The 18,507-nt window shown below is 51.5% G+C and overlaps 1 protein-coding gene across 10 annotated transcripts in view; it reads right to left on the bottom strand.

Annotated features, from left to right (window-relative positions):
* The window catches only part of SMARCA4 (SWI/SNF related BAF chromatin remodeling complex subunit ATPase 4), an 85,926-nt gene extending 67,773 nt beyond the window's left edge, over positions 1–18,153 (bottom strand). For 7 of the 10 annotated variants that reach the window (XM_074338172.2, XM_088792506.1, XM_088792510.1 and 4 more), the window contains exons 1-5: positions 17,864–18,025; positions 3,769–4,021; positions 1,563–1,695; positions 402–812; positions 11–109 (exon numbers count right to left, since the gene is read on the bottom strand). In XM_074338172.2, the coding sequence (XP_074194273.1) occupies positions 11–109; positions 402–812; positions 1,563–1,695; positions 3,769–3,990 (865 nt within the window). In that variant the 5' untranslated portion in view covers positions 3,991–4,021; positions 17,864–18,025. Of the gene's footprint in view, positions 1–10; positions 110–401; positions 813–1,562; positions 1,696–3,768; positions 4,022–4,805; positions 4,848–17,863 lie in introns of all 10 variants that reach the window. The other 3 variants (XM_088792508.1, XM_088792509.1, XM_088792507.1) reach the window with 3 other exon arrangements.
* Between the last annotated feature and the right edge of the window lie 354 nt (positions 18,154–18,507).

Raw genomic sequence — 18,507 nt, 5'->3', positions numbered from 1 at the left:
GGGAACTCACCTTCAGGCCAGGGCTTGGGAGGCCCTCCAGGGGGCTGGCCCGGCATCCCGGGGGGCACGCCTGAGGGGCCCGGGGGAGGCATGTTGGGCCCTCCCATTCCTAAACACAAGGAGAAACAAACAAGAGGATAAACATGTTCTGTTCTCCTCCCTGCACCTATCCCGTGGACTGTCCTATTTCCAGGGGGCACCCAACAATCCCGTGTGGGCATCGGGGGTGGAGGGGAGCTGGAGAACGAGCATGTATCCTGATAGCAGCCCTGCCTACCCGAGCGCCCTGAGCACTGGGCACTGTGCTATTCCCTAGGTCTGCCTGACACTGCTGCCCCCACTATGTGTGGTTCACTAAGAGACCCTTCCCTCCCCCAAGGGCTCGGGACAGCGGGCCTTACCGTGAGGCCTGCTGTAATTTGGAGGTGCTGCTCCCGGACCTGGCCCAGGGCCAGGGCCAGGGCCGGGGCCGGGGCCGGGGCCTGTTGCAGACACAGAGGGTGGAGGTAGTGTTGGCACCTGCTGCTGCATCCCGGGCATCGGCCGCTTGCCCTGCACTGCCATCTGCAGGTGGTCGGGCAGAGGCTGTCCCCTGGCCAGCATCTTGTAGGCCATGATCTGGGCTCTGAGCTGGTGCAGCTGGTTCTGGTTAAACGGGGTTGGGCCCCGGTTCTGCTGCCCCAAAGCCTGTGGGTCAGCGCCATCCAACGGGGCCCCTCCTGGACCGGACGACATCTGAGGGCCTGAGGCTGGGCCGCTGGCTGGAACTGGACTAGAGGCATGCTCAGAGCCACCCAGGGGCGAGGGGTAACCTGCAGGGAAATGCAGACCCGAAAGGTCGCTCAGCAGCGTATTTTTAAGACAAAGATGGTAAGCTTTCCACAAGGCTTGTACTGGCACCTATCCTGAAACATGGGATGGCCAAATGTTTTCATTCTTGTCCAAATAAGAGGTACCCAGAGTGCACATACCAGCAGCCTGACCGGTGGCTAGAATGATTAGTTTTGTTTGGCCCACCTTTCAGTAAGTTGCTGATGGTCCATACTGAGAGGTTACATAGATCCAGGCTTTCTCTAGGCCTGCCCTCCTGGCCCTCACCTTGGCCAGGCCACTCCCCTCACTTCTGTTATCTGGGGATCCCTGAGCTTCCTGCCTTAATGACAGGAAGTCAACTATCCATCACTTCTCAAACTTCTGGAAATGCCATCTGGAGCACTTTAGTGCAGAGTCTGTGACTCGGCCGGTCAGGATTAGGCCCAGGAATCTGCATTTAGAATATGCTCCAGGATGGCAGCGGAGCTGCTAACCTGAGAAGCCCACTCTCCCGGGCTGCTGTCACACACCCAGTGCTACACGGCTCCTTCCCACCAGCGTCCGCCCTTCTGGGGCTTCCCTGAGACAAGACGGCCTGAGCAGGGCACCAGCCAAGGCCAAGCTCCATAGCCTCCTGAAGCGGGTCTCCCACCGGCCTAAGTCCTGCCTGGGGGAGACCCGATTAGGAAAATGACCTCAGGACTCCGGGGGGTGACCAACATGAGGCAAGAAGGGAAACAAGGTAATACCTTGGGAGTGCTGGTCCATGGGGCTCGGCGGGGGGCCCATTCCTGTGTGGCCACCCGACCGCATCCCCATCCCCTTCATCTGGTTGTAGCGGGGGTCGTCTGACATGCCTTTCTCATGCATGGACTCCATTGGCTGCGAGGGGGCAATGACAAGGCACCATCAGCAGGAGCAGGAGGAGGTGTCACAGCAAAGCATTACCCGAGAGAAGTTCAATGTCACTGAAAACATCCACCCAATGTCGCCACGGTATTTACTGAATCGCGAACATGACCAATCAGCTTATGTCTAAGACATGGAACTGACAGCTACTGATGTGTCCCGCAGATGCATAAAATAATGCCGTCCAGGGGAGGGTGACTGCCTGGGAAACTGGGGGTCCGGAGGCAAGGGGACAACTGGACCAGGGTGCCTGGCGAGAGCAGGAAGACACTTTCAGATGGCCAAAACCCCATGAGGAAAGGACACGAGTGACAGTTCTGGTTGGGGCAGTTTTAGCTAGGACGTAAGACTCTCTGTTCATTGTCATAAGGAGACCTCATAACCACAAATCTTTAGATTAGGGACTCTCTTCCTTGCGAGACTGTAAATAAGAGGGCTACATAGAAACTCCTGTCCACAAGTATGGTACCCACATGTCAGATGTCCTCACTGAGCCGAGGGCAGCCTCCTGCCCGCTAGCTGAGGGAGTCTGTCTGTGCCATCGTTCTGTCCCTCCTAGGAGGCACTCTCAGGCCGTGGCTGATCGATGACACCTACTTTCCTCCTAACGCTCAGCACGGAGCACTTCCTCTATGGGAATGGCTGCCTATGGGGACATGTCCCAAGACACTCCCAGGGCACTCTGCTAGGCCGTGGTGACGCAAATGTCCCGCTCTCCGGGAATTTAGTTTAATGGGTGACCCAGCAAAGTCAACTGCAGCTCAGTATGTGCAGTGAGAGGAGGCTGAGAGGGTGTCTGGCTGGGACATGAGCAGCTGCCTGTACCAGAAATGAGTGGGGCCCTCAGGAGGCTGACAGGAGCCCTGGGTGCGGGCCTGCCCTCCACACCCTCTTTCCTGGGCTGGAAGAGCTGCCCGATCGGCTTGCTTCCACCCAGAGCATGAGCTCAGTACAGACAGGGGGGTGTCCTGTCATCATCAGACGCGGCTCCTAGGCTCCGGACACTGGGTGGACACATGGCAGGCCTCTGACAGACGTCTGTGAACGTGCATGTTTGTATGAGCAATTCTAGGAGGAAGAAATAAAAGGGGCGGAGAAGGATAGAGAGGGCTGTGCTAAAGGAGAAGCTGGCCTAACCAGTGTGTGTGTGGAGGAGTGAGTCACCAACAGCTTCCCAGCAAGGCAGTGACGAGACATACTGTCCCGAAGTTAACAGAAATGTACAGGAGATGGGAAGGCAGGGAGGGGGTTTCCTTGCTATGCTAGAAGCCACTGAGGTGTCACAGGCCTGGGGTACAGACAGCGACGGAGGGATGAGACAGCTCTGCCACCTACTAGCTGAGCGACCATCTCTCTGAGACCCTGGTTCTCATCTGTAAAATGGGCATAACACCCACCTATACCTGATGGATGGGGGTGGGGATGAAGTGGAATATGGTGCAATCACATGGGCAGCCCTGGTAGGGAGCCCGGAGGGTCAGCAAGGACCCCTCACCCCAGGCCACACCACGGGCATCTTTCACCTGAAGGCCTCCTGTGGTCCCTGAGGCTGGGAAATGGCACCTTTTCCTGCTAATGCTAATCTATATAAGGAGATAGTTCCTTGTTTCCTCCAACCACCTCCCAGGAACACAGAGAAAGAAAGGAAAACTATTTGTGTTGAGAGGTTTTTTCACCTCATTGGCAAAAGGAGACCTGATCAGGTCAGGTAAGCGGTGAGACGGTGGTGCCCGAGTGTGGGACAAAGGGCCTACATTGCCCTGCTCTGTGGGTTCCCTGGGTACGCAGAGCAACCCCAGTGGAGACCACGTGCCTTAAGCTATCTTTTAGGGATCTGAACATTTTTATCCAAAGGCAACTTAGGAGCAACGTTACCACATTTCCCATGTAGAATGGGTGTGGGAGACACGGGGCTGGGGTGCGGGGGTGGGGGCAGTGCGGACAGACATGGCCGCCAGCCCCAGCAGGGGCCAGGATGCACGGCTCCCCCTCCCAGCTCTAATCACGCAGACGAGCTGGTCAGGACGGGGGGCCAGGGCTCCCTACCTTGTGCATCTGGTGCATGTTGTCCTGAGCGTACCCTCCAGGCCCCTGGCTTGGGATGGGGTGTCCTGCTGAGGGAGGCCCTGGGCTGGGCCCCATCATGCTGTGGGCAGAGCCAGGGGAGGGACCCGGGCTAGGGCCCAGCATGGCTCCAGGAGAGGGGCCAGGGCCCGGGGAAGGGCCTGGCCGAGGAGTTCCGCCCAGGGGTGGGTCTGGAGTGGACATCTTCACAGGAGCTGCAGACAGTGGCCTCCTGCTGGAAAAAAGTCTCAGTCAGTCTGGGGGTCATGGCCATCGGCTAGGTGGGTCAGGGTATCGCGGGAGGACCAGTCATGTTAGAAGCACCCATCTGACAAGGAGCTGGCACATTTGACATGCAAGCCCCTGTCACCAAGATCTTTCTCCTCTATTCCCCTGGAAGGAGGGCATACATCAGGCACACAAAATCAAATCAAAGTCCCCTAAGTAAGGTGGGTGCCTCGCTTCTGATTACAGCAAAGGGTGACGCTGGCCTGCACTTCACAGCACACTGCTCAAATGCTCACCTTCCAACTGAACAAAAAAGGAGAGCATGACTAAGGCCCAAATCCTTTGCTGGCAACAGCATCTGACCGGACCCTTGTAAATTCAACAAAACCAAACAGTCATGGCAAGTGACACTGGTTTTCCATTTAAGGCAGCGAGACCAAGTTTCCTTTAAAATAAGTGAATTTAAGTTTAAAAAGTAGGTACACTTAAAAATAAGTATTTACATGAATGGCACTCTGATATCTCAAATACTTCGACAGTGATAATCAAGTGTGCAAAGTTTGGTGACGGTTGTTGTAAACTAAAAACTGATACCCGGAACTCTGACCTAGAACCTCCATAAAGAACCATAAATAAATAAGCTTAAAAAAGTATCTAATGTTGATAAATCATGCTTGCTAAGAGGAGCTGATAAATTTTATAAAGGCTCTCTACAGTAAGTGTTCAATTTTCAGGTAATCCTTAATCTGTTATGTAGTTATACAGCCTTAAATAAAATTCTCTTTAATAACCTCTTTCATCATGATGGAGTAATACAGCCTCAGTGCTGAAATCTGGAAAACACAAAAAGAATACAGAAGCTTAAAATCACTCATCACCCACCAGACACAGAAGTTAAGCGCTTGCTGGTCCTGAAGAGAGGAAGAAGCAACTCCGCCCTCCTTACCCCTCCCTCCCAGCAGAGCAGAGGAGGAGGTGTGTGGGGAGAGAGGGCCGGTGGGGATCCTCAGAGCCCCCAGAGCAGTGAGGGCGGATCTGAGCCATCCAGCCTCCTAACGCTGAGGCTGCTGGTTGATTCCCACATGGGCCAGTGAGCTGCGCCCTCTACAACTACGATTGTGAACAACAGCTCTCCCTGGGGCTGGGCTGCCGTGAGCAGCGGGAAGTTGATGTGAGCTGCTATGGGCTGCCATGGACTGTTGTGAGCTGCTGTGAGCGGCCAGTGGCTAGCGTGAATGGTCGGCAGCCAGACCGAGCTGCCATGTGCTACCTGAGTGGCCGGCAGCCACTGAGAGCTGCCGTGAGAGGCCGACTGACTACTGACAACCGGTGACCGACTGTCTCAGCCGGGGGAGCGCAATACCAGCAAGGGCCAGGGAGCTGTGTCCTACACAACTAGACTAAGGAACAGCGGCTTGAAGGGGGGGGGGTAGAAGGGGGGGGAAGGAAAGCCCCTTTCCTGTTGGCATGTCACATACATGGTTTTTGCTTTGGTTTCCAAAAGGAATCTTGTTGCCCCTAAACTTTACTGGGCACTTCTGATTCTAAGGGACAAATCCTGTTAAGAAGTGTAAGAACACTTTCACTTCTCTTGATTAATAAAATACTTAATTTGAAAGGTGGGGTTATTTTCCTCGATAATAGATGAAAAGCCCAAACTTCTTCATTCCAGTTTCCTGATCAAATAATTGGAGCAGAGAGGGTCCAAAACCTCGGCAGGGAGGGCAGGGCAGGCACCAGCGGCCGGCACAGTGGCCTGATGGGAACAGACCCCAGTGTGAGGAAAACGCTCTCCCAGCCTCTGGGCGTCCTGGATTTCCTCCAAAGTGCAAAGAGCCTCCGTACTGGACCTTAAATCAACCATACAGAGTCCCGGAAAATTGCTGTCTGCTCACAATCACTTCCCCACAAATCCAAACCCAATAAGCTGGGGTTGGGGAACGGGGGACCCACAAATTTTAAAATACAGATATATTTGATACAAATTCATTTGGGAGCAAAACCTGATCTAATTCACTTCTATGTGGATATTCACACATTCTGCCAAGGAAACAGAATCCTGTTTGATCCTGAGATGCCATCTAAGTCTCTGCCATGTGACACAGGTCTGTGCCCTGTATTTCTTTTGCTAAAATGCTGATTCTGGAGTCTGAAACCTCTAGTCCAGGGGAGGATGCCCCTGTGGTCACATTTCACAGGTGAAGCCAAATGACACGGACATGGCTGCAGCTGCGTGGACAATTATGGCGCCCCAGGGCTCCCCTCTGGCCCCTCTTCGTCCACAGGCCCTTTCAGGTCCACAGAGCACTGCAGTGAGGTGGGAAGAGGCACAGTGGTCCTGCAAATCCTTAAGGATTCCTGCAGCATCTGGCAGTCCAGGGTTTCTTTCTCACCTGGAGGTCTCTAAGTCAAGCCAACTGCAACTGACAGCAAAACAGACTCCATGCCACCTCGGGGACATCATCTCCCTGTCTAAAGGCAGACATGCCAACCAGCCAACACTGGAAGTGTCTTTGGAATGATGGCTCCTCTAAAGGTGGTTTATACTTAGAATCAGCCTTTCCCCCTCTTCTTCCCATCAAAGCGCATGGCACCTCTAGGAATTACCTGCCTCCACTCAGCAGTGCTAACTTCATCGACAATACACAGAGGCCACCACAGATACTGGAGGGCACACAAAAAGACTCCCGTGCCCAAATATGGCAATGTTGGCTTCCGAGAAGCACAGCACTTCACAACTTTGAAAATGATATTTGCTTCAGAAGCTGCCACCTCTGAAGGGTCAGGCTGCAACGAAGCAGGAAGCGCACAGAGCCACTACCAGCAATGCTTCTGGAGTGAAAGCTCAGACACATGGGGGAGCAACAGTAATGGGGACCCAACAAAAGCGCAGACACGATACAAAGCTGTCCTAAGCAGCACAACAGGTAGGGCTCCATCACACACTGAGGTGCCCAACCAAGTGCTGGCCTGCAAGTGGGCATGCGCCGTCGTGCTGGAGACGACAGGACAAGTGGAACCGGGAGCGGCTCTCTGATCCTCAGTGCAGTGCTGAGGAGGGAGGGGCTCTTCCTTTCATTTACCTGACCTGAGGTGCAGCATACCTGAAGTGCCCGATTCTAGGTGCACGGCTGCATGAAGCCTAGACCCGACATCGCACTTCCAACATTTCAGAAGGCACCCTCGGCCCCTTTCCCAGTAAGACCCTCCTCCCAGGCAGAACCACAGTCCGGCCTCGACCACTGCACGTTAGTTTCACCTGATATTGAACTGCATCTGAAAAGAAGATCACACAGCAGCGTCCTCTGGCTTATCTGGGCGGGGGTATGCATGTTGCTGGGTAGCAGTCATTTGTGCTTATTTGTCCTGTTCATGGATCTCAGGCTACTAGGTTTGGACTAGCGCGAATAAAGCTGCTACAAACAACATCATCTGGGGAGCGTGGGTGCTCATTTTTCTTGGGTATCCAAAACTCGAACTGTTGGCCATAAGGAAAGCTTAACTTAGCTTGGGTGGATAGTGTGCTTTTCCCAACTAGGACTGAGGTCTGACACACCGCCCTCCCCAACCCTCTACCCCCGCAGTGCGTCAGCCTTCCAGTTTCTCCACGTCAACACCAGCACTGGGCGCTGTCAGTCTTTCTAGTTTGTAACGTCCTTTGGGCATATGTATAATCATATCTCATTACAGTTTTAATTGGTATTTCCCTTATGACTAATGGTGCTGAACACCTTTCCGTATTCTTACTGGCCAGTGAAATAGCCACTTCTGTAAAGGTTCTACGTTTTTGCTAACATTTGATTGGGAATAAGTGGTTGGCATTACCATGTCCCAGTCTATGACTCACATGTGCTCACTTACTGGTGTCTTGTGATGAAAAGGAGATTCTCAATTTTAATCATGTCTGATTTATCAAGTTTGTTCCTTTATGGTTAATGGTTTGGGGGGGGTCCCGTTTAAGAGATTTTTGTCTACCTGTGACATACCAAAAAATATGTATTTGCTTTCTACCTTCTATACCTGACACAGAGCTTCTAAAACCCTTGTAATTTCCTAAGTGACAGGGGTGATAGCAGCATATTCCATAGAGCTCCAAAATCCCTTAGAAATTCCTGAGTGATACACACGCCTTTTGTTCTAATGAGGTTTGTTCCTAGAAAGCTTCAGGATGGGGGTTGGCTGCCAAAAAGACAAAGCCATGGTTAGAAGCTTGAAACTTTCAGTCAAACTCCCCAACCTCCGGGGAGGAGAGAAGGGCTGGGGTTTGAGTTAACTGATCACTTACGTGGTGCAGCTTCCATAAAAACTAAATTACACCGTCCAGAACCTTCTGGGTTGGTGAACATACCCACATGAAAGGAGGGGGACGCATCCCAACTCCACGAGAACAGAAGCGCCTGCACCCAGGACCCTTTCCGACCTCACCTTCTGTATCTCTTCATCTGACTGTACGTCTAATTCTTTAGAATAAACTGGGAAACATAAGTAAATGTCTCCTTGAATTTTATGAGATGTTCTAGCACATTTTCAAAACTGAGGAGGGAGTTCTGGGAACTCCTGATTTGCAGCTAAGTCAGACAGAAGAGTGGGGAGCCTGAGGGCCCACTAGCTGTGACTGGCATCAGAAGTGGGGACAGTTGGGGGACTGCGCCCTTAACCTGTGGAGTCTGCACTAAGTGCACTTACTCCCAGAACGGAACTGCAGAATACCCAGTTGGTGCGCAGAAACTTGGAGAATTGCTTGATGCGGGAAATCAACGTCTGGTGTCAGAAGTGTGAGCAGAGGAAACAGGTTTCCCTCTACTACCTCAAGCTCATGGGATAGAAGAAGGGAAGGAATACTTTAATATCCAAGGGGATTGTGACTTGCCCCTGCCCCTGGTGACTTACAATTGCTGAGTCACAAAGAAATTACAGGGAGGAGGATCCAGACCGAGAGGGAAGCAGGGCTGTGGGCAGGACCTGGATTTGGTGGGCAGGACCCGGATATCCTCACCAGGCCTTCACCACCACACGACACGCAAGGACTATCACTGGCCTTGCGGACAGAGAGGTCCCTGAGGCTCGGCAACCACACAGCAGGTCAGTGGAGGAGCTGGGGTCACAAGGCCAGGCTGCAGGGCAACCCAAACTTCGAGCATGGACTCTGTCATCTGCCATGTGCGCAACGCTGGGTGAGTGACGTGACCTGAGCTTCTGGTTCCTCCTCTGTAGGCTGGAGCTGAGACCCGTGCCTCCATCAGGGGTCGCAGCCAGCATGAGATGAGCTAACACATGCAAGGCTCAGACAGGCAGGATGTGCTACCACACTTCTGCTGAAATTGAGGGTCCTCACATTTACCGAGCAATTGCTTATTACTGGTCACTGCTGTCCTAGAAGTGTCACTCAGATGAAGTCCTTCCACCCTTCTTTCCCCATACAGAGATGAGGGAACGAGCCACATAATAAGTAACCACTCTGGAGAACTCCCTAAGTGTAGCCTCCCTGCAGGGCAAACCTGGATTAATGCTCCCGGCCCTCGGCGCTCACGACACCTCGCTCGCCTGTCCCGTCCAGAAGCAGAGTCTACACAAGGCAAACTGCAGAACTGGAGGGGCAGCGGCTCCCTGAAGAGCAGCACAGCACTGGGCAAAGTCCAGCCTGGAACTCAATGGGCAGGATTGAGTTCCTAACCTGGGAACCTAACCTCCAGGTTCCCACTGCCACAAAATGTGCCAGCCAACCCTTCCTGAGGGGCGGGGGTGGGCCTGGCCCTGCTGAGAGCTGGGACGGGTGTGGGATGGGGTACCGCTGTCCTCCAGCGAGATGCCTACCCAGGAGGGCCAGATAGGAATTCGAGAAGAAAGAGGGCAAGGGACGCCCCTTTTCGCCACCCCTTCCTTCATCACCAAACACCCGTGCCCTTTTCTCTACAGCAAACTAAAGAGCTGGCTTTTCCAGCAAATTCCTTGGGTCCCCGAGGTCATGCTAAGTCAGGTCTCGGAGGTTTCGGGTGGCTTCTATGGTGCTGCCCGGATTCCTGAAGCAAGTCTCTCTCTGACCTGTCACTTGGTCTCTGGGCTGGGAAAGGGAACGCGTCTTCACACAACACTGAGATCCATCTCAAACCAGACAGCCGCACCTAAGCGGATGAGAAAGAAATGACGAACAAGGGAATGCAGGGGCCAAAATGGCGAAACCGCTAGCATGTGTGTCTGGGAGCGTAATCCAGATGTGTGTGGCACATGGGTTGGGTGCATCACGGCTCCATGAGGAGGAAGGGAGCCTGGGAATCCAGGCATGCAGCCCAAAGGAATGTGACTGGAAGTCAAAACTACTAGGGGCAAGAATCAAAAAGCTGAAAATTAAGACGTTCAGGAGGACACAGATAAAAACAGGCTCCCGGGTTCCTAGGGCCAAAGGGTCTGGAAGTGACTTGGCCACAGTACCTCGATTTCTCTGAGAACCACCTCAATTGCCAAACCACCATAAAATGCCCCCATGATCCGTGCTGCAGAAGTCGTGGCACCGTTAACAATGAATGAGGGAGCTCTGTGCACGTGGACACAGGATGATCCAAAAGAAGCAGGGGAAAGAGTCAAAGTGCTTGGAATGAGCCCCATTTTGGTAGGCAGACCCCTGAACATGGTTTGAACTGCATGGGTCCACTTATATGAAGATTTTTTTCAATACTGTAAATATATATTTTTCTCTTATTTATGATTTTCTTAACATTTTCTTTTTCTCCAAATTATAATACAGTATATAATACACGTAACACACAACGAATGTGTTAGTTGACTGTTTATATTATCGCTAAGCTTCTGGTCAACAGTAGGCTATTAGTTTAGTTTTGGAGAAGTCAAAAGTTACACGTAGATTTTCAACTGGGTGGGGTGGGGAAGGGGGGACCCCTAACCCACACATTGTTCAAGGGTCAACTGTACTGTGTACACGTTAATCTAAGCCTAGAAGCCAGCCCAAAGAAAATATATACCAAACTGGTTGGCAGCGGGCAGCACACAGCTTTCTGGATGGGGAACGTACATTTTCCACATCACGGATTTCTAGTGTTTTTTTCCTTTATGTGTGTTTGTCTTTTACAATAATCCTCTATTACTTTTGTAATCAGATTTTTATAAAACACTTAAAAGAAAACAACCCTAGGTCAGAAAAATACCCGAGAATTAAATACCCAGAAAAGATGCCTTCTGTGGAAATAAAAGAGAAAAATGAAAGGGTCTGAGGACTGCATTATTTTCCATCTACTTTCAACTTCATCAAAATTATCATTTAAAATAGAAACGTCTGTCGCCATTCAAATGAGGAACCAGACTGCTGGAGGATTAAAGGTCTAGTTTCTTCTTTCCTAACACCCTTGCTTTTCTCTTATAAATAAAAAAGGACCCTGATGGCCAGCCATTGTAGCAGGGACCCTCTAATATCTGCTTGCTGGAATTATGGTTTGTTTTGCTGCCAGAAAAACAGCCCCAGGTTGGCCCCAGGATATCTGCCATGTAGTCTTTGGGTGTGGAGAAACACGTTTCATCGGCAGATACAACACGTTTCATCAGCAGATACAACAGGGCAGTCAAGTTATGGCAGGGTGCTCAAAGCCATCCAGGGCAGCTGGGCAAAACCAGCCCCCTTCATTACATTTAAAATACAAAACATTTCCCTCTGAATACTCACTCTACTAAGAAAAGCCTCCACACGGGACCTGATGCTGTGGGGCGCTCTAGTCCTTGAACCTGGGATGGACTTAAGGGGCGAGGCATCTGTGGTCTTAAGGATCCAGAGGAAATGGCTTATTCCTGAGACTGTGCTTCCCCAATGCTGGGTGTCCTGTAGCATTTTCCTTGCAATATAATTAAGCAGCAAAACCTTGCCCTACATTTAAAAGGGAATGCCTTTCAGAAAGGAAAAAGTCATGTCATGATGATCAATGAGAAACTCAGTTCTACCATGTTTCCCCGAAAATAAGACCTAGCCGGACAATCAGTTCTAATGTGTATTCCGGAGCAAAAATTAATATAAGATCCGGTCTAACTTTAGTATAAGACCAGGTATAATATAAAATAATACCAGGTCTTATATTAATTTTTGCTCCAAAAGACGCATTAGAGCTGATTGTCTGGCTAGGTCTTGCTTTCAGGGAAGCAGGGTAGGTATCTAAAAGGTAGACAAGCCAAATTGTTAACAGGTATTATTTTTAGCACTGGGAATTATGTATCACTTTATTCGTTGGAATCCACCCCTTACTCTTTAAAAACTTTTTCATTCACCTGAAAACCACTGGTTTTCTGCCCTGAGGCAGTTCACAGTCTAATCCAGAAGACAGGTATAGTGTCCACACGGTAAGAACACGAACACCGTCCTATCTATCCACTAGATGGACGCTTTTCAAACTCTTTTGATCATGACCCAGAGTCAGGACATGGCCCAACACAAACACACCTCAGGTAATTGCAACAAGTTTTACAAATCCCTCCTCACCCTGGTCCCCTGAAGGCTGGCCAAACCTAGATGGATGTCATTACTCACCGCTGGGTATGTTGTGGTGCCTGCTGTGCATACGCAACACTGAGCACGACGCGGGGAGAGGGCAGGAGAGCAGGCTTCCAAGGTGGGAGCTCAGAAACTGCAAGCGTGGGCAAGACTGAGCTGGGAGGCATGGCACCCACACCTGCCGAGTATCACTTGGGACAGGCACTCCCAGCCACCCAAAGACCCACTCTGGGCTGAGCAAGGTTCCAGGCAATGGGCATCTAGCAGAGAACAAAGTCCCTGCCTGGTGGGACTGATAACTGAGTGACAGAGACAAGCACATACACAAATATGACATGACATCATGTAGGAGGTAGAAGTGCTATGAAAAAATAATCAAGCAAACAGTTTAGCTGATGGAAGGTGCTCTTTCAATCATGGTGGCCAGGAATGGTCTCAGTGATGGGGACATATCTGAGCAGAGACCTGAAGTGAAATGGGAGTCACATGGCTATCTATGGGCAGAGGGACCAGCAAGTGCAAAGGCCCTGGGGTGGGACCTGGGGGCAAGGGGTGTGTGGCAGATGAGGTCGGAGACGGGTAGGAGAGCAGATAGCAGACCTTGAAGGCAGTGGTGAGGAAGGAGAAGTCTTACTCCAGGTGCAATGGGAAACCACTGGAATATTCTGGGCAGGGCAGTGGCTCAATCTGATGATGGTTTTAGATTTCTCTGAACAGGCTGATGGAACAGATGTGGGGCGAGGGGGGTCAAGGACGACCAAGGTGACCCTGCGGAAATGGCTTATTCCTGAGACTTGGGGCTGCTCAGCCCTGACGCCAAGCTTGGCAAAGCCCAGCCAGGCTAGATTTCAGCCCCAACTCACATCCCCTTCATTCAATACTGACAAGTGTGGAGACTACGGGAGTAACAGGATTGTATGGTCAGAGAGGTTAAGTCATTTGCCCCAAACCACACAGGAAGTAGAATCCTGCCTCGTCTGTCTTGAGTAACTGATTCCGGCTGAGGATCAGAAAGCAGAGGAGAGCCTGGCAGGGTGTGGAGTGCGGGCAAAGGGAAGCCCTCCTCCAGGCAGGAGCACATAGGGGGTGTTCTGTGGAGGTGGCCAAGGCACTCAGCACACGTGCAGCCCAGGCTGTGATCAGTGGTCACCAGGGCCAGATGCAGCTCACAGGGTGCAGTGAGTGTCACCATTAGGACCGTGATACTTTACTGGGACACCACTCCGGGCAAGTCAGGATGGCACACTTCAAACCCTGCCGCCTCAAGTCTCCAACTGTCACAGGTGAAGCAGCAACTGTCATGTGGCCACCTGTTTCCTGAGCCAGTGGGGCTGACCTGCTGCCTAAAGAGGAATCTAAAGCAGCCCAAGGAGACATTTGAAAGGCCACTGCTACTAAAACTGGGGCCCATCCTCCTTGATCACACTCACAGCTGGTGAACTTCACACTGAACAAAACTCAGACTGTTCTCAGCAAAATGCAAAAATGAAGACGTGCCCCTTCAGCAAAGTAAATGAGTCCCAAAGTAAAGCTCTGGAAACAAATCTGGGTGCAAAGGCCAGGAAGGGGCCAGAGCAGGTTTATGTCCTGCTAACACATCCCGTTTTCTAAAGAAAGCCCCTGCCGTGAGATAACTGGAGGGAAACCCATGCATCCCCTCCCTTCCTCTGCCTTGTGAAATCTAATCCCCCCACAAACCCAGTTACACCTGGCGCTTCCCGAGGCCCTTTCCCATATAGGAAGATGAGTAGAGGCCAAATTTCCCATGTCTGTCAATTCCATATCCTGAAAAATTAGTAACAGCCGCGTGCAACTAGAAAACTCCAACCAAGGTATCACTGATCATATTAATGAGCCTAATACTTCTTCAGGGTGACAGCTATAAGGTTGACAGCAACAGCAGCTCCATTTTGGCCTCAGACCCAATTCTGACATGTTGCTCCTCTGACATTTCCCCCCATATTCCTAGAGCTGTTACTTCCTTTTTATAGGTTTTCCACACCCCTTTTATTCTAATTTTTTTTAAAAACTTTGATTCGCTTTGAAATGTTCCAATCAATGTTACAAGTTATGAGGAAATACATGAAGTGAACAATGAACATTTGATATCTTCAAAAGCCATGCCACCAAACACACTTCCCTCTTTCTAGTGCCTTATGGTGAAATTGCAAAGCGTACAAACTTTTAAGTATTAAGGACAAAATGAAGGAGTTGATGCCTTCGTTACCACCTTGAAAACATATGGAACTACTGCAAAGGGACAAAAATATATTCTGTACCCACCAAGGTATTGTAGGAATCTTCATAAATGACAACAGCTACCAATATGCGTCAGGCACCTTTCGACGCACTCTACATTTGTCATTTTGCTGTTGAGTCTGTAGCAATCCCACGAGCTGGGTACTATTACTGCCCCCTTCTGCAAATAAGGAGATGGATCTGAGCGAACCAGAACGGGGCCCTTGCGTGCCTGCTGCCGATGGAATCGCCAGCCCCTAGCAGTGCCTGGCTCGTGGCAGGCACTCAGTGCACGTCTGTTCACTGCATGAATGGGAAATGAGTGCTTAGGCCGCTTCTTGCACAACTCCATTCACACTGTGTTCTATCTGTGGTCGGTGTGAATGGGTCCCTCTTGGACCACATCTTGCACAACTCCAGGAGGCACCTTTCACATTGTGTTTGTTCTACTGTCAATGTGAATAGGTCCCCTGTGCCATGGCAGCCCTGATGACCGAGGCCAAAATCAGCTGGCAAATCTGAGGACTTATTATGTGCCAGTAAGCTACTGTCAACCCCATTTCTCTGAGGCACCAAGAAAAAAAGTGGCAAAGCCTGGCATCAAAACCCCGGACGGCTGACTGGAGAGCCCCAGGTGAAGAAATAGCCCTGGATGTCAGTTTCTTCATTAGCAGAATGTTTTCACCAGACATTCACCCAAAATATGGGGTTCCTCCCACCTTCCCACATGTGCTCTAGGGTTACCTCCCAGGGTTTTGAGGGTCCACAAGGAGTGGCAAAGGTATGTAAATAAAAATGCGTGTATGTGGGATGCTTTGCACAGACAGAAAAAACTTTGGAGACCACGGCACTGATGTCACCCACCCCCACCGAACTCAAACCCTGAAAGATCAATGTCTCCAGAAGAGTGAGACACAAAATGATTTTAGAAGGCACGAGGACAAACATTTGTTATTTTCACAATTATGTATGCATTGATTGTAAGGCAAATTAGTAAAATATATATAACTAGCTCACCATATGCGGGGTGCTGCAGTGTGTTAAGCAGCTTCAAACCGTGTTTCCCCGAAAATAAGACCTAGCCGGACAATCAGCTTTAATGCGCCTCTTGGAGCAAAAATTAATATAAGACCTGGTCTTATTTCACTATAAGACCAGGTCTAATATAATATAATATATACCGGGTCTTATATTGATTTTTGCTCCAAAAGGCACATTAGAGTTGATTGTCCGGCTATGTCTTATTTTTGGGGAAACACGGTATGTTATCTCATTCAATCCTCACAACCACCGTTTGAGGTGGCATCACTGTCATGCCTGTTTCACAAGTGGGGGGACCCACTGATAAGTACCTTGCCCAAGGTCAAGCTAAGATTTAGAGAGTTGAGTGTGAATCCAGGAGGTCTGATTCCAGAACAGCACTCCTCACCACCGTTCCACACTAACTACCAACCCACACCCTCCTTCTGGGGGAATGAGGTTTGGGAAACAATAGCCTAGAAAGTTAAAAACCAACAACTAAAATGTTTACTGCTTACAACCCACCACTAATCAGTCCTGTACCAAGCACTTCACGCACATGTTCACTCAATCCTCCCAAGAGCCCTTTACTCATTGCACAAACGTTTGCTAAGGGCCTACCATGTGCCAGGCCCAAAGAACACTGCGGGAGACACCACCCTACTCTGATGGCCCTCAGAGAAGACTGGATGTGGAATTACAACCTGGAGTTAACTTCTACACAGGAAAGGATCAAGGCAATGTGCGAGTGTAGCAGAGGGAACAATGACTATCACAGGGCAGTCAAAAAACAAGCCTGGACATCCTCCCTGACTCTTGAGTAGAGGCCCCCTCTTCCAGGCAGCCTCCTTGATCTCTGGCTCCAGCTACTCCCCTGGGTATCCACTGTAGTCCTTTCACAGTAAGAGTTGTGAAGATTAAATGAAAAGCCAAGGGGAGTTGTTCCCACATTTACCACCTGTTCTCCTACAAGATTGGAGAGTCTCCTCAGGGCATCCAACCACCAATCATCTGACACCCAGTTAGGGACTCAATGGATATTTGCTGAACAATGAAGAAGGAGATTGAACCAGACAGCAACAACAGGGCTTCTCACTTCCCAGGAACCATTTTCAGGCTTTCACCAGCTCCATTTGTGACATTATTCCCATTTCACAAAGGAGGAATCTAAAAGGTACATAGATTAAACTATTTACCTAAAGTCACACAGCTAAGTGACCAACAGCGCCAGGAATCAAACCCTAATTCTGTCTGTCAATTCAAACAGAAAACTTGTTTCAAATTCCTGGGAAGTGGCTCTTTCACTTATTTATTCCCTACTTTTCCAAGGATTCACTGGGAGAAAAAAAAAAAAATCAAGACTGGTGTCTTCCAGACCGTCAAAACACTCTCTTAAAGGACCATGCTTTAAATAAAAGCCTTCATCTGGAAAATCAATTGGGAGGAAGGGAAAAGGATGCAAAACAAATACACTGCTTTCAATAGCAAACGGTGCCGGTCCTCCGCCACTTTGCTGTCGACCACTCAGGGCAAACATTCTGAAGTCACTACTTGCAAGGGATGGGCCAAGTTATTTACCTTTCCTTGAAAATCTAGAATACGTGATTTTTAAAATAAAATCTTAGGTCGGCTAACCCAGGGGTGCTGCCAGGAGGCATTGGACACATCTGGGTTTTTTTCTTACGGAGCCGCGATCACAGCCTCCCTAAAGGGCAATATTCGGTTCGGACCTTTTACAACATAGCCAGAAAATCCCCGAAGCCCGGCTATTGTTGCAGCCGCCGCAGAGACCCCTGGCCCGCCGAGGGGGTAGCAAGCTTTGTCCCGCGACCCTGGCGAGAGCGCGCGCGGGGGTCGCGCGGCCTCCACGCGGCCCGGGCCCCCACCCCACCCGCCCGCGGATGCTGTAGCCGCCGCGGCCTCGCTACACTGTGGCTTTCCCCGCGCGCGCGGTGCCGGACAGGCTTCTTGACCCTCGGGCGCCGCCGTACCCCAGCCCTGCTCTGGGCGCCAGTGGCCCACTCCCCCCTCGGCCCCCCGGCTCCATTCAAACCACCCTCCCAAGCCCCGCGCGGCGCTCCCCCCGCGGCCCGCGTTCCTTACCGGGAGCCGCCGGCACCGCCGCCTTCCCGGCACCTCCCCCGCCCCTCCGAGCGGGGCCGGAGGCAGAGTAAGCTTCTCGCCTCTCCTCACGAAACAAAGAAGCCGCCGCCGCCACCGAGCGAGAGTAAGCCTCGTGCGCGCGCCCGCCTCGGCCGCCCCCCCACGCCTCCCGCGTCCCCGCTGCGCGCGCAGTCACCGGCTTCCTCCCCCCCACGGACGGCCTCTCTCGCTTCCGCCGCCCGCCCGGCCTCGTGCGCGCGCCCGCCCGCCCTTCCGCTCTCAGCGCGCGTGCGCGTCGGACGGGGGACAGGGGAGGTGGGCCGGACCAGAGAGAGCATACGCGCCCGACGCACCTCCCACCGATGTCCAGGAAGGTCCTGCGCCTGCGCACAGGGGTCTTCTTCTTCCGCACGTCGCGCGTCCCGACGCCGCCGAGCGTGCGCAGAACGAGCGCCACTGCGGCGGTGGTGGTGCCGGCGACGGCAGGTTGGGGGATGGGACGGGGAGGCGGTGGCGTCTGCAGGGAAGGGATGGCCGAGTGGCCCTGATAGTCGGAATGAGGACCTGAGACCCTGTGAGTGAAGCTGGTCTGAGGTTGAGCAAAGTCGGCCAAGCGCGGTCCTGAGAATCGCTTTCATCCCTGG

Source organism: Rhinolophus sinicus, chromosome 15, assembly GCF_057876585.1.
Source record: "Rhinolophus sinicus isolate RSI-liver-muscle chromosome 15, RSI-T2T, whole genome shotgun sequence".
NCBI classification, from domain to species: domain Eukaryota; kingdom Metazoa; phylum Chordata; class Mammalia; order Chiroptera; family Rhinolophidae; genus Rhinolophus; species Rhinolophus sinicus.
Note: the sequence above shows the minus strand (reverse complement) of the source record. Positions and strands in the feature narration are given on the sequence as shown.